General features: G+C 32.8%; 1 protein-coding gene across 3 annotated transcripts in view; it reads left to right on the top strand.

Annotated features, from left to right (window-relative positions):
• Positions 1-25,811, top strand: part of LOC106672135 (sodium- and chloride-dependent glycine transporter 1) — a 65,054-nt gene that overhangs the window by 32,212 nt on the left and 7,031 nt on the right. For all 3 annotated transcript variants that reach the window (XM_014403312.2, XM_024225230.1, XM_024225232.1), the window contains one exon: positions 710-949. In XM_014403312.2, coding sequence (XP_014258798.1) covers positions 710-949 — 240 coding nt within the window. The remainder of the gene's footprint in view (positions 1-709; positions 950-25,811) is intronic.

Here is a 25,811-nt window from a genome sequence, read left to right as displayed (position 1 = left end):
CTCTTAAATTCACCTCAAGAATTATTTGAATTATCTAATAGCATAGTGTCGACAGACGCCTTGGCAAACATCGCCCATTCAATAAAACCATAAAATTTGCATCACTGCCAACTTCCGAGCTTTTTGCTTTCTGTTTCCTTTTTCAGCCGTTGGCCTGCATAAAACCTGTATAAATAAAAAAATTCATAAAAGTTGATGTTATTCGATATAAAAACGAACAGAAAACGTGTAGGTTAAATGTACATTTGAGGACGGTCTGGTAAAATTATTTCGTCCTTTCTTCAAACATGAAATCACGGTTTTGGAAAGCGCTTTTCCCACCTGAAGAGGACGTCCTTCGTATTTCAAATCTAACCTATAATTTCAGTGAATGTTCGGCTCTGTCGTAACAGCAAGATTCTCCCCGAAGACTATTTAAACAACACTTTTTTGTTTAAAAAAAAAAAAAAAAAAAAAAAACTATCTATATTAAAAATTTTCTTTTTAGCCAAATTTTTCCAATAGAAAATTCGTCCAGGTAAAAAACAACTCTTTAATTCATTAAATATGAAAATTATATAATTTAACTGAAAAAATTATACAAATTTTAGGCTACTTTTTTGTCACGCGCTCCAAAATTTTGTAAGAAGTATAGGTTCGACGGCTTATTTTCCTTCGTATAAAAGCCCTTTTTAAGTACCGCTTTGTTAAAATTTCATTTTCGATCCAGGCCTAAAGAGAGTAGAAGGGATGACGGCGGGGATGTCGGCACGAGCAGTGGCATGACGAACTCGGGGGCGGCCGGACCGAGCACCGCTTCCGAAATACAACAGCCGCAACAACAGCCTCAGCAGCAGCAACAGCAACAGCAATGGTTGAGACAGTCGATGAGAAGGATCACGCATTTTCGGCTCGAAGATCCGCCCTCGCCGAGGCAACCGTCACCAGTTCCGGTCGAAGATGCGCAACCGTAAGTTTTAATTTTTTATATATTAACAATTTCATTCTTGTTTAACATGCAAACAAAAATTTTCGACGATATTATTCTAATTTGGTATAATTTAAACAGAAAAATCAACAAAATATTGGTTTTTTTGCATATTTTAACAAAGGTTCTGTAAACAAAGTAGGTCAGAAAATAGTCAAAACTTGACTTGATTTGACCTCATTTTCATAATTCTATCGTTATAAAATTCTTAGTTACCGACTTTCGCGGAAATCGGTGTAATTAATTAATTTTTGGACTGATAATTTCGACCTTTTCTTCCTGCCTGACTGACAGCCCTAGTGCAAAATTTAACATAATTTTTCTCAAAATTTTAGAAAACCGATTTTCATGATGAAAACAAAACAACTTCTTAACAATCGCAAAAATTTAAAAGGTAAAAAAATTGATAAATTTAAATTCAACCAAAAATTTATATTTAGGGGTCTCTAGAGATGTTAAAACGAAATTTCATATTAGTTTCACTAAAAAAAAATTATGACCTAGTTCACTTGAACAATATTTTGTTTTTAGACTTTTTTGGTTATTGATAAACTTAGATAGTTTTACTATATTTTTATTGCAATCTGCATGCAAAAAATGCTGTAAAATGATATATTCAAGTTGATTTGAGCAACTAGAAAAGTCAAATAAAAATATTAATCCGTGGTTTTCCAACTCGGTCATCCCCTTGTAAGCTTAAGGATGAAGATTTGTTAGATAACACACTTTTCCCTAGAGCAGTTTTGAGAAATTTTAAATCCCTGAATCTAAAAAGTAAAGATGAAGATTATGATCATCGAAGCACTACGAAACAAGCAAAAGTTTTAGAATTGTAGCCGTTTCAATCAGATATTCAGATAACAACTTCTTAAAAATCGGAAAAATTTTAAATGGCAAAAAAATCGATAAATTTAAATTAAAACAAAAATTTATATTTAGGGTCTCTAGAAGTGCTGAAACGAAATTTCAAATTAGTTTCACTAACAAAACATTATGACCTAGTTTACTTGAAAAATATTTTGTTTGTAGACTTTTTTTGGTTATTGATAAACTTAGATAGTTTTTACTATATTCTTATTACAATCTACATAATAAAACATCTATAAAATGATATATCCACATAGTTGATACGAGAATATATATGAAATATTCAATGAAACTTTAATGAAACTTAATGCACAGGAGTTTTTGTTGATCCAACCTGGATAACTGTGTAGGTCTGCCGTTTATTTTATTAAAATGTAAAGGGGTCAAAAAATCGATAAATTTAAATTCAAACAAAAATTTATATTTAATGTCTAGAAGTGCTGAAACGAAATTTCATATTAGTTTCACTAAAATAATTCATAATCTAGTTTACTTGAAAAATATTTTGTTTTTAGACTTTTTTTGGTTATTGATAAACTTAGGTAGTTTTTGCTATATTCTTATTACAATCATATAATAAAACATGTGTAAAATGATATATCCACATAGTTGATACAAGAATATATATGAAATATTCAATGAAACTTTAATGAAACTTAATCACAGGAGTTTTTATTGATCCAATTTGGATAATTGAAGATCTACAAAACGTACAAACATAAAATTGGACAAATAAAATCAAAAGTTCGTTTTTTTTCTCTCAACAAATTGGACTGAGGGGAAATGACGAAATCAGGATTCCTCGGTGAGCAGAACACCCACAATTGCTCTTCAGAGCGAAGAACTATTTCAGGAAAAGGCCAACCTCCGACTCGCATGAGTTACGGCCCTGTAGCATGTCTCCGACCAATACCACTCGACCAAACTTGTAACCGTCATCCTGACACCTTCAGACTTTTTGTTAGACTTGCAAAATCTCAATATCTAAGTCTATTTAACAAGAGAGAAACAGCTCATAACACTATTCACATCAATAATAATCATAATTATAATAAAATTAAACCTTTGCTTCCAATTTATGATAAATTAAATATAACTAAGTTCAAAGAATTGTATTATTTAAGCCTGAAATAGAAAATACTATAAAGTTTAGAAGTTTAGATGTAATATTTATTTTAATACAATTTTTAACAATCAGATCATCAATTAATTATAAGGCAAAAACACTTGCAAGTGTTGTCTATGGGTGCAGAAAAGATTCTTCTACGTATTAAAAAATAATGATATCGTTTTAATCCTTTTATAATGAGATTATCTTTTGAAATGTTCTTTGATAGAAATCCATTATATTTCGTCGTCTGATTGACCAAATAACTTCTTTCAATTAATTAATCTTTATGTAAGGTATTGGTTGAAATGGAAAAGTTAGTGTCACGAGCGGGATTCGAACCCACGACCTTCGGCTGAATACGCCGCTGCTTTACCACTTGAGCTATTGTGACTTCGATCTACTCGGACACCAACTTCCCATCTCAACCTACCTTACGAATTTGAAAAATGGCAAAAAGGAGGGAAAATTCGTGAGTTCGAATCCCGCTCGTGACACTAACTTTTTTATTTCAACCAATACCTTACATAAAAATTAATTAATTGAAAGATGTTATTTGGTCAATCGGACCACGAAATCTAATGGATTAATATGTAAAATGAAGTATCTCTTCACTAAAGCTCTCCGTGGCCATTTCATTTTTCGGCGAGAATCGAATCCTGACTACACCACATTTGAAAAATGGCAAAAAGAGGGAAAATTCGAAAAGTTGTAGGTTGAGATTGGAAGTTGGTGTCCGAGTGAATCGAAGTCACGATAGCTCAAGTGGTATTTAGCCTAAGGTCGTGGGTTCGAATCCCGCTCGTGGCACTAACTTTTTCATTTCGACCAATACCTTACATTTTTATAGTAATGTTTACTCCTCTCTTCCAAAATTAAGGGTTAGTTTAGATAGTAATTACGTAAGATCAAGGTTGAGATTGCAGAAATTCATCCTCATCCCAGAAATGTTAACGTTGTGCGCAGTGTAATAAGCGGAAGGAAGTAGGAATAAAAATTGATGTAGAAAGGTCCGGGCAAATTACAAACTCCGGGTTAGAGGACTTCCGACCTCGCGGCAAGGTGAGAAGGGAACAGTCGTCACTTGACCGTATACAGTTGCATTTTGACAATTTCGGACTGCCTTGGAGGATATTTATAAAATTCGGACGGTGGGTCACCCACGTGGGTCGGGTTTTCGAGGATTGCGAGGGACGGCAATTTACAAAACAGGCGACGGGGGGTCCCGTTCTCGATGAGAGGAGTGTCACGGCCGCTCTTGGCTTAAGTTTAACCATGACTCAGGCCGATTTTTCTTCCTTGTACTTCTGATTTCACCTCTGTTGTAAAACATCCGCCGGGGAATTTTCTTCGGTCCTGATCTACGTCAAAACATAACACATTTCACAATTAAAACATGCTAAAATTACAAATTATCAATCGTAAAAGGACAATAAAGATGAATATTTAAAGAAAATGGGACACTAATTATTACACAGAAAGTTTTAAAGAATATAATGTAAACAGCTCAAAAATGAATAGAGATATTGCCAATTTTGTAGCATTTAATTTCTCTCGCATTTTTATTTTATTTTTATTATAAATTGCATTTAAATTTATTAAAAATTATTCTGTGTGGTGTTTAGTGACCGTTAGTCAATGATTATTCGAAGATCGTGAGATGCGGTGGTGTGACGTAGGTTTTAGAAAAACATTTTCTTGCGAGATCATCTTCAGTTTTTTTTTAATCTAAAATTTTCTAGCATTGTATAAATTCATTTTTTTTTACGTCCTACTTGTATTTGTAAAATTTAAACAATGTTTATAAATCTCAGGCCCTGAAGATGATCTCAATAAAGATCGAACGTTTATCGTGCCAACGTTTCGTTCTTTATTGAGATCGTCTTCAGTTTTTTTTAATCTAAAATTTTTTAGCATTGTATAAATTCATTTTTTTTCACATCCTACATGTATTTGTAAAATTTTAACAATGTTTATAAATCCCAGGCCCCGAAGATGACCTCAATAAAGATCGAACGTTTATCGTGCCAACGTTTCGATCTTTATTGAGATCGTCTTCAGTTTTTTTTTATCTAAAATTTTTTAGCATTGTATAAATTCATTTTTTTAATGTCCTACTTGTATTTGTAAAATTTAAACAATGCTTATAAATCTGAGGCCCTGAAGATGATCTTAATAAAGATCGAAACGTTGGCAGGATAAAGAAAATGTTTTTCTAAAACCTACGTTACACCAGAACGAATCTCACGATCTTCGAATAAAAATGATTATGCTTTTTACTGAGGGAAAATTTAATTAAGGGATTTTGGAAAATACAAAATTTTATAATTTTATACACAATAATTTTTTTAACAATTAATACCATGTATAATATCCTCTTAAATTTTCGTTTTTATTGACGTAACGTTCATTCCTAGATTATCCAGAAGATATGGCATTGATGTAAAAAAAACTTGTTTGTTCTACGAACTGAGGAGCAAGTCTCTGGTCCGCCTGGTCACGCATTTTTAGTCAGTCGTCTGTATCTCCTCTCGCGTTTTCATCCTTCGTACACAAAGATTCAGTACGATCAGCCTTACAATTTTGTAAATATTCATAAACCAGAAATTTTGTTGAAGAACTGTAAGGAATAATAAATAATAAATGCTGAACATCTCTGAGTTTTTTTTTGTCGCGGTAATTGCCTGGGTAATCAAAGACGATCAAACGATTCGTTTATCTTAAGTGGATGTCCGCATGTTTTTCTCGCGCCAGTCCTGTTCCACTTACAAAACAAGCGATAACCAATATAAATACCATTAATGGACGTTTCTTTGTACAAAAGGAAAAATCATTCTCCTTTTAATTCTATATTAAAATTATTATAAACAATAACAAGAAAAACGAGTATTAATCCATTCGTGTATAAGTTAATAGAAATTTTATTTGGCCACCTCATCCTCGTATCCGATTAGGTTTCACAGTTATAAAACTTAATTTGTCTGTCATTATAGAGTCCGACGTCAAAGATGACAAGAGAATTTTATTTGTCCATGAGCAGTAAGAATTTTAACAATCTTGTTCGACTGGCGTCAACCTCGAAGGGCTTATAAAAAAATATTAATTATGTAAGTTGGTAACATTCAAGTGGGAAGTGGTAACTATGCTGGTTACTCGACTTAAAGTTTAGTGCACTCTCAACACGACAGACAAGAATGACACATCTACACGGAAAACAAACACTTTTAGCTCTGAAGATGATCTCAATAAAGATCGAAACGTTGGCAGGATAAAGAAAATGTTTTTCTAAAACCTACATCACACCAGACCGCACCTCATGACCTCCAAATAATCTTAAAGTTTAGTATTGCCCACATAGCTGTTTAATTTCTAAGATTTGTTAACGTGATTTTTATTATCTAATTAGAAGTTGATAATAGCGATAGTGATAAAAGAGTCGGCCACAAGGGCTTCTGCACCTCGACTTACGAAGACTTATTGTGCTCCCTTGTTTTCTATAACTCACTGGCTAGCTTCAGGTTGTTAATCAACCTCCGTAGCCTTGTCAGCGGCTCGTTAGTGTAGGATCTTGCTTGTGGCTTTACCAGACATAGTAGCAAGAATCTGCACCTTCACAAAACCATAAAATGTATTTTGAGGTCTCCTCCTCTTACTGACAGTGTCTTCACCGAGTTTCTTATGACTGTTCTCCTATCCAGTGCTTTCTTAATGCACTGTCAGGAGTCCAACCAGAATCCTTGCTGTTTTGCGTTTACCATAGAGTAGCTCTTTTGTAAGTCTTGCGCATGGTTCTTCTATGAATCTGTGGTATGGTTCCACCAGGTTTTCGACTTTCGAGTTATCCTCTTTTTTTGGCATGATGTTAAGCCAAAGAAGGGTTTCTGGATCTAGAGAGTCCATATTGGCACCCCCTTTCGCCAATTTTCGTTGCCTCTATACCCCCGGGTATCAGTACCCGAATGCTCAGGGACCCATGCCAGGGTTAGGTCATTAATGTCAGAGAAAATCTTCCGTGTATGTATTCCTAGTTTTTTATTTACCTGGCGCAGGGTTCAATCGCTATGATTTCAGACTGGAAAACTGTAGCATATTTACCTAGGTTTATCGTTAGTTCGGTATTTGGATTCATCCCGAAGACACCAGCACCCGTGCGCTTGTCGGATTTGGAACCGTCAGTGTATCAGTAGGAGCCTTTAGCGGTGTTCCATTGGCCCATTCTTCCCGTTGTAGTATCAGTACCTAAGTAGATAATAATTGTACATATACATAAATAATATTGCCTAATAAAAATAATTAAATTAAACGTCCGACTAACAAGTGACTAGATCAAATATGGCCTGTTAAACTAAACCTTAAGGGCCCATTGCACCAATCACGGTTTAAACTGGGTTCACTGGAACTTAGTTCATAATTTGAACTAAGTTCAAATGAGGAACGGTTCTTCTGACTCTCGTGGCCTATGTGTGGCCTATGTTATATTGTGAAATGAACTTCTTGAACTAGATTTAACCCAGGCTCGATGGCCACGGTTCACATTTTGAACTCCGTTCAAGATAAAATGAAAAATGGTGATTTTAAAGTCGGTTCAGTATTAAACTGAGTTTAAACCAAGTTGGTGCACTAAGTCATGTAGTAACAAATATATTTTTATATTTTTTTTACTTTCAAATAATAAAACGCAAAGAAGTTTGTTAACTAGATGTGTTGGTTTATAAAATTATAATTAGGTTTTTATGGCAATAATTCCTTGATTGTTAATCGTCCTTGTGTAATAGTCGCTGTGTATTTTAAAGTTTGGTCGACAAATAGATGATATGGGCCTAGGACGATCAAGGACGGTCTGAATATGGTCAACAACCTTGACTAAGGTTTCTTGTCATCAAAATATAGTTATTTCCATTAATTATATCGATGTATTGTTGTTTTCTCTAGAAGGAATTTTTAGCGGTTTTGCCTTTTGCCCTTCATCCTGCTGACCGTTTCTGTGTAGAAGGACGCCGACGCCAAGCCCGTGCAAGGACGCCTCTCCGTCTCAAAGAGCTTATGCGCATTGATGCGAATTGGAACCTTGGCATGGGAAAAGGTAAAACGATCCGCGAGTAATGTTCGTGGTTTTTTTTTAAAGTCCAACTGTTATAAATTATACGGATCCACTAAGAAGGAAGTCCTCCGAGGCTGCCTGCTGATCGCACTTAAAGTCCCGTTGGTCGTTTCACGGCATCTTGAATATTTTGTCGACATTATGGACGACGATGGACCGGAACCGATTATTTTCAGGATATAAACTCGATAAACCAACCGCCAACTTTTGCGAAACGTTTTATAAAGGTTTTATTTAAGGAAAAACCTACAAGAAATCGAAAGTTACAATCTGTTTTTCTATTTCTAAATTGAACTGTCTAATGGCCAATAAACAATATTTTAATAGGAGGAGATTATTAAAGCGATTAAGATTGGGGAAGAGGAGGGAATAACGGTGAACCGTTGGAATGTATGAACAATTGCCCTGGTGTGTTATATAAACGAAAAAGAAAACCATGCAAATCGACTCAAAATAAGTTTGGCCTTGCCATTTTTCCTTTTTCATCTTAGCCTGTTTATCGTCGTTGGTTTTGACAAACACGATTCGGCCTTTCCTCATCATCAGTGGTGGGTTTTGCCAGGATGAAAAAAGGAAGCTTCAGATTCAACACCCCAGTAAATCCCACAACAAAAAAAATGCAGTTTTTTTCCCAAACATCTTGGTCCACCCGATCGCGCTTGTTTGATCGATCAGCCTGCTTCATACCTACGAGGATAGGCAGACAAAATGATAGAAAACGTCCAAAGTACAGGTTCATCACCCTGTAGACTTCAAGAGGGAACCTCACAAGAAAAAGTATAGTTTGGACTGTGTAGATCATACTGGTCCGTTTGTCCTCGCTGGTTTGGTCAGACATTTTTATTCTAACCCTAACCTTCCAAGAACGCAGGTTATAACAACTAGCAGACTAGTTCCTGATCAATTTTCAGCATATTTTTAGCCATAAACTGAAGATGGCGGGTAGAAAAAAACGTGTCTGATAGACCAAATGAGCACTGGTGATCAGGATACTCTAAAACGACAGGAAAACATAAGTGCTCATAGAGTCAATAGCCGATTAATGTTGATTACAGTTTTTTTTTAATCTTGCGGTGAGACTGAAAAACGCAAAAGCTCAAAAAGTAAGGACTGTTCTTTAACCCATGGAATTGAGAATCTTATGGCTAGATCGTATACGATCATCCTGGTCCGTCTTTTGCTGGCTTTATCTGTCAGGATGCTTTCGCTATTTCACCATTTTCGTAGTGGGTTCAAAAACACGATACATTTCCACACAGTAATCTCTTCAATTGGTTTGAAATAAGTTTCTGAGAGTCCCTAAAACACAAGCGGATCTGGAAACAGGTTCTTGGATTAGTTGGGCTAATTGACCAGGATGTTTGGCTGGCAGATGGTGTTTATCTTTGCGTCTTTGCTTCCATTTGTCTTTGCCTCCACCTGCTACAAGGTTTTAGCAGCTTGTGTGTCAACTACGACTGGCAGAACAAACCAGTGAGACTAGGCAGATCAGGATGACTAGAACTGACTAAAATGGAGGTTCTTTACCACAGTACTCGATAAAAAAATCTCACGAGTTTATAGTAAAATATTTTTCGATGTCAATCAGAACACTTTAGCTTGTTAATGTTGTAAAATTTGCTCACCACAGTTTTATTTAACTGTTTTTACGGTTTTGAAACTCATCTTCGCTTTGCGATTTAAGATGGAAACTGTTTTATAAGGGATTTGCGGAAATAAAGCGAAAACAAGCGTTGAAAATCAAAAATACTAACTATTAACAATAGATTGTACTTTTATCAATTTCCCCGTTTAGTTTTGGTTCAAACGGGAGCAGAAGGTTGCTAAACCGGGCGATTCATATTGAAAAGAAGCAAGTGGGGCAGTGCATGGTAAGAGCCCATTTCCATTGACACAACTCCTCATTCACACGGTAATGCCATTTCTCAGCCTAATGACCTCAGAAGAATGTCGAAATATTTTCGCGACGAGCCGACCTCGGCCATTATTGCTTTCCGCTTTTCGACGCGTCGATGCCTGCGGGCGGTCGATGTGTAAATTCGACACGTGTGGAGTGGTAAGTCATCGGAAGACAGTGAAGATCATTCAACCTTCAACTACAAGAGATTTGGTGGGTTTTTTCTGCGAGTACGTGATCTCCTGGCCAAAATCGGTTTAATCAAAGCAATGCTTTTTGTTTGAAGAATTGGATATTTGAACAAAGAGCTGATCGATATATGTAATTCGACTTTCACCTTTGCAGAAAGGACGAACGTGAGGGATAAGAAAACAAGCACGGCATTTGTCGAGACCAATCGGACCGGACTATTAATAACTCGATAACATGAAACAAAAGAAAACTATTAATTATAGAACATTCTTCTGGATGAAAATTTTTTCAGATCATGTTGAATTATACATTTCACAAAAAGTACGAAAATGGAGGTAACAAACAGGCACAATATATGAAAAAAACGAAAACCTGGCTGACCAGGCTATTCTAAACATCAAAACGAGATAAAAGAAAAGAAAACTCTATTTGTTCTGATTTATTGAAATAATTGAAAGTTAATTTTTTTAGAAAATTGTATCTATATTGAATTAACATTTGATAAATGGGACGAACGTGAGAAATGACACTAAGGCTCAGAATACAACGAAACCTGGCGGATCAAACTGTTCTAAAAATCAAAGTTAGATAAAAGAAATGAAAATTCTATTCATTCTGATTTATTGAAAATTATTTTTTAAGAAAATTGTGTTTATATTGAATTAACATTTCATAAATAGTACGAACGTGAGAAATGGTACTAAGGCTCAGAATATGACGAGACCTGGCGGACCAGACTATTCTAAACATCAAAACTAGATAAAAGAAAACCCTATTCATTCTGATTTATTGAAATTTAGAAAATTGTGTCTATATTGAATTAATATTTCAAAAATAGGGCGAACGTGAGAAATAACACTAAGGCTCAGAATATGACGAGACCTGGCGGACCAGACTGTTCTAAATATCAAAATTAGATAAAAGAAAGAAAATCTTATTCATTCTGATTTATTGAAAGTTATTTTTTAAGAAAATTGTGTCTATATTGAATTAACATTTCAAAAATAGGGCGAACGTGAGAAATAACACTAAGGCTCAGAATATGACGAGACCTGGCGAACCAGACTGTTTTAACCGTCAAAACTAGATAAAAGAAAACCCTATTTATTCTGATTTATTGAAATTTATTTTTTTAGAAAATTGAGTCTATATTGAATTAACATTTCATAAATAGGACGAACGTGACAAATGACACTAAGGCACAGAATATGACGAGACCTGGCGGACCAGCATGTTCAGACTACAAAAACTCAACAAAATTTAGAAAACACGGATAATCCTCATTTATTCTTCTTTAGAGAAAACTTGTACTACATATATCGAATTGCGCATTTTTCAAGACTGAAGAATGTGAGAGATAAAACCCGCATGGAGAAAATGTGACGAGACCTGGCGGACCATCCTGTACAGACATCAAAAACTTGATAGTAAACCACAGAAAACACTTATAAATTTATTGGAAATTACTTCCGTAGAGAAATTTTTTATGTTGAATTACAAATTCGAAAAGAAGGTAGAACGCGGCATACACCAAATAGACATGGAATATGACAAGACCAGGCGGACTAGACTGTAGACACCAACGACTAAACAAAATATAATAAAACTATATTTAATTATTATTCATTGAACGTTCTTCTTTAGAAAATTGCGTTTTGTATTGCATTACGTAAAGATGGTGAACGTGAGAGATAAGAAAACGGGCACGGAACATAACGAGACCAAGCGGACCAGACTGTTCAGAAATCAAAAACTCCAGAACACCTTTCGCCATCTACAGTTGTGACTTTGTGCCACCGATTTTTCTCCAGTTTTCACCGACGATGATCTGTCTCTGTACAAATAAAAGAATTTATTTTTCAATTTCTTTAAATCCACTGGTTTTGCGACAATAGAAAACTTTTCACTTTTTAATTTTCGGGTCTGACCGGACAACCCAGATGTGGCGGACCGAAACCAAAATCGGCAATGGCCCAATTACAGGTTCATCAGGCCACACGGAGAAATATCTCATTTTTTAATTTTACTCGGTATGCACCAAGCACATAAGTTGATCGTGGTCATTCTATCCATTCTATACTCTGATCAATTATTAAACCTGTTATAAAAGACTAAGTACCGTTTTATTACAAATTTGTAGCTGGATAGCTAGCACGAGAGACTGAGATGACATTTGTTGTGAAATGCCAATCCCATTTCAGGTTGATTACCAGGTTCAAAATTTAGTTGATTCATGCAAAAAATGGCAAGTTTTGCATTTACCAGGCTCTGAAAGTGCGTTGCTTTTTGGGCCATTTTGTTTTCAAGTGCAACAACACTTCACACAACACCAATACGACACCACAAGAACGGCACCACACTTTAAGCCCTGAAGATGACAAGAATAAAGGTCGAAACGTCCGCAAAAAAAGAAGAGGTGTTTTTCCAAACGATCTCATTTTTGACCGCTACTCACGACTTCAACAAATTTTGTTTAATGTTCATTCTAATAGAATTTTATGTAATTTTAGGAAAAGTTGAAAGGGAAGATTATGTAAATAATTTTTCTTTTTTGAAAAATCAATACCTTCCATGGATGTGATAATAATAAATTATCTACTTGGTTAAAGCTTTCATTTTGAACACATACTGTGAAATATGTGTCTTTAATGTTATATCTTAAAAAGTGTATAAAACTGTAGTGAACTGTTTAGAAAAAAGTGTGTGAGTGAGGCTGCCACGAGGTCGCCATTAAAAGCGGAAACAAAAGCTGGAAAGATTTCCAGATAAGACGGCCGAATATGTTCCGAGTACGTTCAACCCGAGATGCAAATATTTCAAAATTTTACAACACGGATCTTTTTCATTCCTCAGACCCCGTTTCGGGATTTGGCCAATGTTTATATTTGCTTAAGACTACGCAACGCGCCTCGTACAAATCTAGCAGTCTGGTCAAGAATGATGGTGTCAAGAAAGGATGGAATGTTAGAAAACATATATTAAAAAAAAGTACAGTATGAAAACTCATTAACATATAAATAAATTTCAATTCACACCATTAACTTAAACGAACTGGTTGATGTCAATAACCACAACAAAATCACACGCAGAAAACCAGAAACCAACTTTTAATATAAACCTAATCTGAAATGAACAAATCACCTTGATCTACAAAAGAGTAGAGCGCGAGAGACAACACGCAGTCGTTCACTGAAAGCCATTCAACAAAAATTACAGCGAGAATATACGAATATTGTGGGTCAAACTATTTTCAAAACATTACAATTACTCATCCTTTCGATATCACCAAATAATGTCGATTATAAAATATGTCACAAGAAAGGAGGTCATTCTTGGTAAACTAGTAATAGTTCCAGTTTATGAAACAATGTAACAACTAAACCAGGCTTAGTGGGATTAAGGAGAAAGGCGATTATATTTATAATAAAAATGACGGTCAATTAACGCCTTAACTGTCCATTCATTGTCTATTTCACTATCACATTTGATCGAAACGCTTTTTTTACAACGATTTAATGCTTAAACTCTTACCTCTTGTTATATTTTTTTTTTGCAAATTTACTTCACATCAATCACTATGATTATCAAACAAAATTCACGGGCAGTCTATGACCGGACATTGATCATTATGCAAACGCATAAATTATCCATTATGTGTTTAGCCGATCATTTATGCACTTTTATCTTCCATGCACACCCTAATCGCAGTTTTAAGAATATAAATCAAACAAAAGAAGCGATTCGTCTTTTTTAGGCCCAAACTTAAATATGCCAGTATAAAGGATGAGTTGTTGAGCAGTCTATTTTCTTTATGACCAGAATTACCATTTTACAAAATTTTCTTTTAACATTGTTTTTATGCTGGATACACAATTTATTTACGCTTTAACGTTACCGGGGAGTGCGCATAGGTTGAGTTAGGTTAGGTAGGGTTAAGCGCAGATTAAGGTTAGGAATGGTTAGGTTAAGTAAGGTTAGGTCCATGATCATCTATGATTTAACCAATAAAGTATTAATATTAAGCGCAAGTTTAAACCTACTGGTTGTTTTTCCTTTTCCTTTTTTTGTTTCTCCTCTCTAAACAGGTTAACGACCGGATCAGCGGATTTTACAGAAAAGCATTAAAATGTCAGTATGTCTTTAACGTTTTATGGATAACAGGACAGGCTTTTATGAAAGGAAACCGCAGGTTACAAGAAACTACATTTTAGAAACAATTTCGGGCTCATTTAATAGATCAACTAATTTAGCAATGGAGTCCCCAAAACCAGGTATAGAAATGCAGTTAGTTAAACGTACAAAGAGAATAGTTGCTTTATATTAGTTTTAATACAAAAATATTACAGCTCGCGACATATAAACATAATTAAATAAAACAACATCAAAAAATACGTAAGAACTGTAATTTGAGTCCGTGTATCCTCACTTTTTACACTAATATATACGTTACGGTAAATCGCCGTCTTCAGTAGTGGATTTTTTATTTACAATTTGTACAAAATTTGATCTGTTAGCATTAAAACCATAGAAATTTTTGTGTAACGTACTATGACCTGACAAAGATATTTTTAGTTTGGTCGTCTCCGTTCATCCTGGTTCGTCTATCACTTCTTTGCTATTTCCTTATTTTTAGAAGTGTGGTTCTTCTCAACCAAACAAACCAAAAAAGGATAGAATTTCCCTCGGGTATTAAACGAATATCTTTGAAAATTGGTTGGGTCTCGGGTGAGGAAGTTGTAGTTAGGTCCTTTCCCCGTCATTGCAGTCCGCCTATCCTCGCTGTTTTCATCTCCTGTCCAAATAAAAGCTCAGACCCACGGGCCAGCAAACTATCAGTACAAAATTATCGACTCATCGCCGCACAGAAGGCAAAAATCACAATACTGCTCTAATAATAATATTTTATTAAAGCCTAAGCACTTTTTTTTCAACACAAAGTACTTTTAGTTTACAGAAAAGGTCTTTCTTTTTCTTTCTTAGTCCTCCTGCACAGAATAGGTTAATGGCCGGAGCAGTTTACACTATTTTACAGAATATCAGGTTTATTACGGTAAACAGGACGGGTTTTTATGAAACGACACCACAGGCTCATAGAAATTACAGCATAGAAACTATTTAAATCTCATTTAGAGGATAAACGAAGCAATGAATTGATGGAGGCGTCGGTGGCCGCAACGGTTTAGGCGTTGACACGGCGCTCATCACTGTAAGATAAAGGTCCCGGGTTCGAATCCGGCGGCCCTGCATTCGAACCCGACTTACAAATGGGCTTTTTTTCAAAAACACCGGCACCCCGAGGGTTGATATAACCTGTGCTGTTGCGAACCCTCGTAAAAAAAATGAATTGACTACAAGCAGGTAAAAAAACAAAAAAAACACTGTTTATTAAAACAACATGAATAGTGTCTTGTAGTTCTGGTCCGCCTATTCTCGCTTTTTTAGCCTGTCAGACGCGTTCCTGCAATCATTCAGTGGATTTCTTGTTTATAAATTGTTTGAAAAAAATTGATCTGTTAACAGTAGAACCATCGAAATATCTTGGTTATTTAGATCAAGATACTAATTTATTATTACCTCTTTTTCTTTTCGTATGGTCATCTCCGCTTATCCTGGTCCGCCTATCCTCGCTTCGTTGTCTAGTCAGATGTGTCCTTCATTTCTTTATTTTCAATTATATAATTTTTTAAATTAGCCAACAAAGGACAAGGAAACCAGGATGAGCAGGTTCTGGCCTTCCTTACTATTTTGATCGCTTCCGAATGATCGATTCCAAACAAAGTAAAAGCTCAAAAGTTATGCAAACCAACAAAACAAAACCAAAACAAACCATCACTAGCCGATCTCACAACTGCTTCCAAGTTGATATTTTTTAGACGACCTACTGCAAAAATCTTCGACTAATCAAAACGGGTCTGACAGAAGGAATAAGCGATGATAGGCGGACCAGGATGATCGGAAATGACCAAACTATCTGTCGTGTGTTAATGATTCACAACCTTCTATGTTAAAATAAAAGGATATTGAGAAATCCACTTTATTTTTGATCGAATTTCTGCCTTTGCAGTCGTTTTTTGTTTTAAATATTAATTAATTCAATTTGCTATAATAATACATAAACATAACTAAGAAGTTAGCATTTCTTATGTGCAATGCAGTTTAGTCCGGTGAAACTTTAGTGAATTGTTCATTTAAAAAAAAGCCCATCGGTTTTGATTCGGTCCTTTTCGCATCCTCTTGGTCTCGAGATGGTCTCCGATGTAAAATACACCCGGCCAATAATAAAACGCGACATTTGCCAAGGGAACAAGAGAAGTGGTATTGAAAACGGGCTAACTAGGTGAGGGGTAACGGGAAACGGAGCTAACGGTGAGCCGCAAGGGAGAAAGACACCTCCAGTCCTTTCCGAGCTGCCATCCGGTCAAGATCTTAGGTTTCTGGACTTTCTTTTGGTGTGTGTGTTGTGTGGATTATTTATGAACGTGCGAACTCGGTCATTATTTAAAAAACAGGAAGTTTTATGTTAAATGTGTACACCCATGGGTGATTTGTGGCCGCTTTATTTCATACCAACTCTTGTTCAGGTACAGAAAGTAAGTTTTACTAGGTTTTATTGTTTTGTTTTTTTAATTCACGAAGAATTATGGATGACTTACAACACAAATAAAACAATTTTATATTAGGTTTTATGCAAATATGATTATTTCCGACAAACCTTAACGATATTTGAAACAAGTTGAAACAATTATTACAAATTTAAACTTTAGTTATTTTAATAATCACTACTGAAATATCTTGTGAAATGCTTTTATTCGTGAAAATTTAAGTACTTTTAACTTTCGAATCGTTAAAATTACCCAGAAAGGAAATCTATTGTTCACAGATTTATTCAGATAATATTCATTATAACAACTTATAAGGCGTTTCCTTATGCCATTTGTGGCAAGTCGTGCTTATAATGGTTTTTTTTTAATTTTGATTATTTATGCTAATCCTTTTTATATCTACAAGGATAAAATGGCAGCTGTTGACGCCTACGATTTTTTTACTGATTTAACAAATGGTTGATTTAGCCTTTTGCTGGTTTTTTCTGACTGATTTGATATAACTAAAAATAGACAAACTTATAAGAAGTTTTTAATACACATTACAACAATAAAATGGCAGATCTTTTTTACGCCTACAATTTTTTTCCTGATGATATGATATAATTAAAAATCGACAAACTTATAAGAAATTTTTAATACACATTTCAACAATAAAATTGCAGATTTTGACGCCTACGATTTTTTTTTACTGATTTAACAAATGGTCTTTTGCTGGTTTTTTCTGACTGATTTGATATAATTAAAAATAGACAAACTTATACGATATTTCGATATTTGAAACAATTATTACAAACTTAAATTTTAATTATTATAATAATTGCTACTGAAATCTCTTGTGAAATGATTTTATCCATGAAAATTTAAGTACTTTTAACTTTGGAATCGATAAAATTACCCAGAAAGTAAATCTATTGTTCACAGTTTTACAGAATATATTCAATATAACTACTTATTAGACGTTTAGCCTTTTGCTGTTTTCTTTCTGACTGATTTGATATAATTAAAAATAGACAAACTTTTAAGTTCTTAATAGGCCTTACAAAAATAAAATGGCAGATTTTGTCGCCTACGATTTTTTTAAACTGATTTAATTTATAAGGTAATAAAATAAAGGTCGATTTAGCCTTTTGCTGGTTTTTTTCTGACTGATTTGATATAATTAAAAATAGACAAACTTAGAAGTTTTTAATACATATTACAATACTAAAATGGCAGATTTTTTTACGCCTACAATTTTTTCCTGATGATATGATATAATTAAAAATCGACAAACTTATAAGAAGTTTTTAATACACATTTCAACAATAACATGGCAGATTTTGACGCCTACGTTTTTTTTTACTGATTTAACAAATGGTTGATTTAGCCTTTTGCTGTTTTTTTCTAACTGATTTGTGATAATTAAAAATAGACAAATTTATAAGAAGTTCTTAGTAGGCATTGCAACAATAAAAAGGCAGACTTTGATTCCTACGATTTTTGTTTTACTAATTTAACAAATAGTTGATTTAGCCTTTTTCTCGACTTTCTTAACTGATTTCATATCATTTGAAAATATTGTTTAACCCAACAGTTCAATATTACAAGAATAAAACAGCACCTGATAACGTCTACGATATTATTCTAGCTTATCGTGAAAGAATAATTTTAAGTATTTATTATAATAATTTTAAAAAATGGCTGATTTTTTCCTGGTCTTTCCTAACTGATTTTACTCAAGTAAAAATAGTCAAACTTATAAGAAGCTTTTAATAAACATATAAAACAAATAATTGGCAGCTTTTCACGTCAATCGTCAAACAACATTAAAATGAAACGTCTACGACTCATTGTGTACAAAAAAATATTTACTTTGATTTAAACAAACATTAGATATAGCCTTTTCTTCGGCTCTCTTAACTGATTTTATACATACCATTTTTAAAATTGTTTATACCAGTAAACTTGTCTTTGAAAACAATATTTACAAAGAAAGAAAAAATGTAAATATTTATTATAATGATATTGACAATGATGACAACAACATTTAGCCAGTCCATTTCTTTGTTAACTGATTTTTATGTAAGTGTGTATGTATTTTTTTAAATTATTTAAACAAACCAACTAATATTTACAAGATTCAAACGGCACCTGTTGACGTCTATGATTGTAGCTTATTGTCTAAGAAAAGAAAATAATATTTTTAATAAATGAATAATCGGTTTAGCATTTTCTTGGTCTTTATTGACTGATTTTATACAATTTTTAAATTATTTATACAAACTTTTTTATATTTACAAAAATAAAAAGATAGCTGTTGATGTCTACGACTTTTAACTCGTGAAAGAGGAAAGAAATGTATTTAACGATTTAACAAATTGTCGATTTATCCTTTTTCTTGTCTTTTCTTACTGATTTTATACTTTTAAACTCAAACGAACTATAAGCTATGTCAGTACCAAGCTTTCAATAAACATATAAAACAAATAATTGGCAGGTTTTGACGTCTACAACTTTAGCTCATTCTGTAAAAAAATAAATGTTTATTGTTTTAGACTAATTGTAGAATTTTGTTTTTATAGTTTAAAATTTTTGTATAAAAACCCTTCGATATTTACAAGAGCAGCAGTTATCGTCTATGACTTTTATTTCATAGTGAAGAGAAAAAGTAAATATTTATTGTAATGATTTTACAAATGGTTGGTTTAGCCATTTGCTAGACTTTAGGGTGAATTTTTTAAATGTGATTTTTCAATTATTAATCAAGTAAAGTTGATCTAGCTTCATCCTTGTCTTTGATCGCTAATTTTACATATACATATTTTTTATTATTTAATTTTTTTATAGAAAAGGCATAAAATGACTTTAGCACATTGTGAAGGAGAAAAGTACATTAATAGGTGTTTGATATTTTTTAGTTTAACTTCAAACTTTTATCTTTTTTAGAAGAAACATTATACAGGGTACCTCAGACCCAGACAACTTCAAAATATCAAATCAGGACCCTATACAGCCTGACACACGATTTTAAAAGGATTTTTTTACGCTGAAAATGGTGGTGTAATCGGAGCAATTGGTCAACCAATGACAAAGTTGTGGCAAAAAGAAACATGCAGCGCAATTTCGACGAGGAGATGAATATTTTACTGTATCATACAATTAATTAAGGTTTTAAGTTGAGATAAAAAGTCAGTGTCACGAGCGGGATTCGAACCCACAATCTTCGGCTAGATACGCCTCTTCTCTACCACTTGAGTTATCGTGACCTCGATCCACTCGGGCACTAACTTTCCATCTCAACCCCACCTTTTGAATTTTCCCTCCTTTTTGCCATTTTTCAAATGCCGTGTAATCTATTTGATTCTCGGCGACAAGTGAAATGGCCATGGAGAGCTTTAGTGAAGTTTACTTCATTTTAATTCATTAAGTTCACTATTTCTCGTGGTCCGCTTGACCAATTAATATCATACAATTAATTAAGGCTTTAAGTTGAGATAGCTCAAGTGGTAGAGTAGCGGCGTATCAAGCCGAAGGTCATGGGTTCGAATCCCGATCGTGTTACTGACTTTTTTATCTCAACTTAAAACTTTAATTAAATTTTTGCATTTTTACGAAAAGGCAGACAGTTCGGCAGAATATAAAATGTGATTAATAAATAGCAAACCAAATGACTTTATTTTTTATTTTTCACCCTAACTTTGTAATTTTTTGACCAATTTAAAACCGATTACACCTTCGCGTAGAAATGCTTAAAAGGGGCCTGAGGTATCCTGTATAATATTTCTCCAAAAAGAGGTAAAAATTTGTTTATTTTTTTTATAACGTCATTGGTTCAAGACATATATATTTAAATTATTTATACTAACTCTTTAATACTTACGAAACTAAAAAAGCACATCTGAAACCAAAATGAAAGTAAATTTACAACACACTTACATTTTTTCAATTATTTTTAAAAACCTTTTGGTATAAAATTTTATAAAATGACACTCGTTGAATCTAAGAGATTTTCATACATAATCAAGTAAATATCTATTTGAATGATTTTTCAAAATAAAAACAAAAAAAGGTTGATTTAGCCTTTTCCTGGTTTGTGCTGACTAATTTTTAAACACTAAATATTTTTTAAATGATTTTTTACAAACCTTTTAGTACAAATATGATATAAAATGACACCTGTTGACTTCTAATACATCGACTCGTTGAAAAAAAAGAAAAATCTATTACAATGAATAAAAAAATAGGTTGATTTACTTTTCTCCCAGGCTCTGCAATATATATTTTTAAAAACGTTTTGGTATAAAATTATATAAAATGACACCTGTTGAAAACTAAGAGACTACATAATAAAGTAAATATCTTTATGAATAATTTTTCAATATAACAACAAAAAGGCTTGATTTAGGCTTTTTCTGGTTTTTGCTGACTAATTTCTATACACTAAATATTTTTTAAATTAATTTTTTATAAACCTTTTAGTACAAAAAATTATGTCATTTTTTTAAATATATATTTTTTAATATTATTTTTGCAAACCTTTTAATATAAAAAATGACACCTGTTGAAATCTAAGAGATTTTGTTACATAAACAAGTAAATATCTATTTGAAACATTTTTAACTATAACAAAAAATGGTTGATTTAGCCTTTTTCTGGTTTTTGCTGACTAATTTCTATACACTATATATTTTTAAATTAATTTTTTACAAACCTTTTAGTATAAAACTGGCATAAAATGACACCTGTTTGGTTCTAACACACCAACTCATTGCAAAAAAAAAAGGAAAAATCAATTACAACGAATAAAAAAAGAGGTTGATTTACTTTTCTCCCAGGCTCTGTAATATATATATTTTTTAAACTTTTTGGTATAAAATTATATAAAATGACACCTGTTGAAATCTAAGAGATTTTTTTACATAAACAACTAAATATCTATTTGAATGATTTTTCAATATAAAGGTTGAATTAGCCTTTTCCTAGTTTTGCTGAATAATTTCTACACATTAAATATTTTTTAAATTATTTTTTACAAATCTTTTAGTATAAAAAATGACATAAAATGATACCTGTTGACTTCTAATACATCAACTCATTGCGAAAAAAAAAATCTATTACAATGAATAAAAGAGAGGTTGATTTACTTTTCTCCCGGGCTCTGTTGACAATTTTTTAAATATATATTTTTTAATTATTTTTAAAAACCTTTTGGTATAAAATTGTATAAAATGACACCTGTTGAAATCTAAGAGATTTTATTACATACGCAAGTAAATATCTATTTGAATAATTTTTCAATATACCAAAAAAATTTATTTAGCCTTTTCCTGGTTTTTGCGGACTAATTTATATGTACTACATATTTTTTCAATTAATTTTTTACCAACCTCTTAGTATAAAACATGACACCTGTCGACTTCTAATATATCAACTCGTTGAAAAAAAAGGAAAAATCTATTACAACGAATAAAAAAGAGGTTGATTTACTTTTCTCCCGGACTCTGTTGACTATTTTTTTAAATATATATTTTTTAAATTATTTGTAAAAACCTTTTGGTATAAAATTATATAAAATGACACCTGTTGAAATCTAAGAGATTTTATTAAATAAGCAAGAAAATATCTATTTGAATGATTTTTCAGTATAACAAAAAAAAGTGGATTTAGCCTTTTCCTGGTTTTTGCGGACTAATTTATATGTACTACATATTTTTTCAATTAATTGTTTACAAACCTTTTAGTACAAAAAATGACATAAAATGACACCTGTTCTAATACATCAACTCATTGCAAAAAAAAATCTATTACAATGAATAAAAAAAGAGGTTGATTTACTTTTCTCCCGGTTCGGTTGACTATTTTTTTAAATATATATTTTTTAATATTATTTTTACACCCTTTAGTATAAAAATGACACCTGTCGACCTTTAAGACATTTGTGAGAATAAGTTTTGAATTTTGTTCGAGTCTTCAATTTTAATAATTGCAATTATATTATTATTAATATAATTTGTCATTCTGAATGATCAAAACGGTCTAAAGTCCAACTTATTTTCGTACTTTTCTACTCAGCCAAGAGGACCCCAAAATTAAATAATCATAAAAAGCGTACTAATTTCTGGATTGAAGTCTTGTGCAATAGACTAAATAATTATTTAAATAAATTCTATAAACGTCCATAAGACAGCAAATGACGGTTGTTCGAGTACGTGATAGTAATATCAATAATACGTGGCAAATCTGACTACAAAAACCAATTGACTAGCATGATTCTAAAGATACACACAGCATAATTTTCATGAGGGAAAAACTGCCTGATTGAAAATATGATCAAATTAGGCAAAAATGAAGAAATCATATTTTTTAGAAGCGCTGATTTTCATTTGGATGAATTAAACTGGTTGAGTTTTGAAATAAATAAAAATTAACTGAGATTTTAATCAACATCAAAGATCTATAGCCTATAAATTTTTATAATCGATTTTTGAACGTTATTTGAACACTTTTATTTATAGAAAAAGTTAATTTCTGGTGTGTTTTGTGTTCTTAATTGTTTTTTGTATAAGTTAATGTCCTTGAAACAATACGGAAATTTTATAATTAATTGGGTGCGCTTTCAAGGCGAGTGGATTTATCGGGGTCCTGCAGTTTTCCTCAATTCCCTTTGCATGCACTTTTGAAAGTTCGGACAAAAGACGAAAACGTGAGGCTAACGGCGATTTAGCATTTTTTGATAATTTTTGGACAATAACCTCTCTTAATACGAACTTCGTTGATTTCCAACTCTATCGTAAAATTTGAGACTTCTAGGCTCATTTAGAAAATAAGAACGAAAGATGAACAGATCAGCAGTGATTCATATTGAAAGTATTAGAAAGTGAAAAAAGGATTAGTCATTAAAAAAATTATTGACACGATATCTTGAACATCTCACATGGTGTAAATATTTAAAATTTATTAGTTTTTTCTTCTATACTGCTGAAAAATTTTCCTTTTATCCTTAGGTCGCTCCGAAAAATGAAACTAGGATTTTTTTTAGCTGTAAAAACAAGGACGGACACTTTTCTCCTTGTAGGAAACATTTGAAACCGATAGTTCACGAAGGACGTAGCGACCCAGGCATTGACCCTTTTACCCAGATTTTCCCTGACTTAAAGAGAAATGGTGCAAATGGTGTTGGTTGAAGGGGAAAAAATAATTTATATTGTTTCAATATGACCTTTGTCGTTTTCCTCTTTAGTCAATTGTGACGTTCGTTCCAAACCAAAACCTTCCATCGTAATGACTGAAATAAGTAGGTTTGTTTATGATTTTCTTCCTACTTAAATGTTTTTTTGCTTGAAATAAATATGATAATATTGCAATGGTATGCATATATTTTAACAGGTTGACGGTCCACCACTGAGAAACGCAAAAACAACCAGTGTGGCCAGTTGGACCAGGATGTTCAGAACTCAATAATGATCATTCAAAGAAAAACATATTTCTTTGACCATAAGAAATATCAATTTGTTTTTTCTTACTTTGAGATTATCTTTTGGTTTTATTAACATCGACAAGTTTGAAACAAGACTATCGCGTCTTTTGATAACTTGGGAACTTTCAGATCTTAAGATTTGGCTAGAAAAATTTAAATTTATGATTATCACATTGGCATTGCTTGGTTTTAAGTAATGATTTTATAATGATCGTCATAGTTTACGATCAGGACTTTTTACAAGGATAACGTTTTCTTTTTAGACCATCGAGTCGGGCTGATTCCTCTTTGGTAAAAACGACTCAAGAAAAAATTCCTAACTGTCAAATCGAATCGAGTAGAAAAGAGTGAAAAAGTGCGGGAATCATTTCGACCGGATGGATGACTTTTTAAAGATGGACCAGTTCGGTCTGATAATCCAGGTCCGTTTCTTCAGGACGATCCTTCTTCCTCAGAATGCGCTTTGGTCGTTTTGGAAAATACTAAAACGAGGAAAACAAAGGGACAAACAAGTCAAAACTCTTCGATTTGCCTATGAATCACAGTTATTTCAGTCTTTGTATACTTTATGGACTGAAAGCTAAATCCTGTTAACATTTAACACTTGCACGTTTATTGAATATAAACTTCTTCACGGATAGTTTTTTTTTAAAGGTCAATAAAATTGATATCCTTGAAAGATGGAATAAAGTTCTCCTCTCGGTATAATTCCATTTCTCGATTCACCATTCTTTTAGCTCATAAATTCAAATCATATTTGACCAGTCGAGGTTGTACGGCCTGGAAATATATATTAAAATGTAAACGGGTTAACTGTGAGATATTCTCTAGAATTTTATAAGCAATAATTGGACAATGGGTCAGAATTTCTAAAATGATTATTTCTCCTTATTTTCTTATCCTAATCCATTTTTATCCTAATCACCCATAACTCGTGTTTATTAAATCCGTTATATTTAGTGGTCTAATAAACCAAATAACTTTTTTCAATTAATTAATATTTTTATGTAAGGTTTTGGGATGGGAAATTGGTGTCCGAATGGATCGAAGTCATGATAGCTCAAGTGCTAGAGCAGCGGAGTATTTAGCCGAAGGTCGTGGGTTCGAATCCCGCTCGTGGCACTAGCTTTTTAATTTCAACCGAAACCTTACATAAAAAGATTAACTCATTTTATGTTTGTCACTGTGTCTTTCTCACCTCTCTCTTTTTCTGACCCTCTTCCTGAACCTTTCTCTTACTATTGCTATATCTTTTTACTACTCTTCTCTATATACCCTTTATTTTTATTTTTCTATTAATTTCATTTTTCAGTGTAAAACAAAACCTTACGTAACCTAGCCAACCCTAACACAAACCCAACCCATTTTTACATTACATAATTTTTATGAAGGCACTAAACCCCTGAAAAGTCCCTGGTGGATTGGTTCTTTTTTACTGTTTTGACGGTCACAAATTATGGTATGGCGTTGGAATAAATAATTTGTGACCATGCAATGTATCAAAGTAGGATAAAATATTTTTTTTAGCAAGAAACAAATTTGATATTGATTTTTCGCACTCCAAACACAAAAAGAACCCACAATAAAAAAATAAATAAATAAATAAAAATTGCTCTAA

This window comes from Cimex lectularius, unplaced genomic scaffold (assembly GCF_000648675.2).
Source record: "Cimex lectularius strain Harlan isolate CLEC.00 unplaced genomic scaffold, Clec_2.1 scaffold93, whole genome shotgun sequence".
NCBI lineage: Eukaryota > Metazoa > Arthropoda > Insecta > Hemiptera > Cimicidae > Cimex > Cimex lectularius.
Note: the sequence above shows the minus strand (reverse complement) of the source record. Positions and strands in the feature narration are given on the sequence as shown.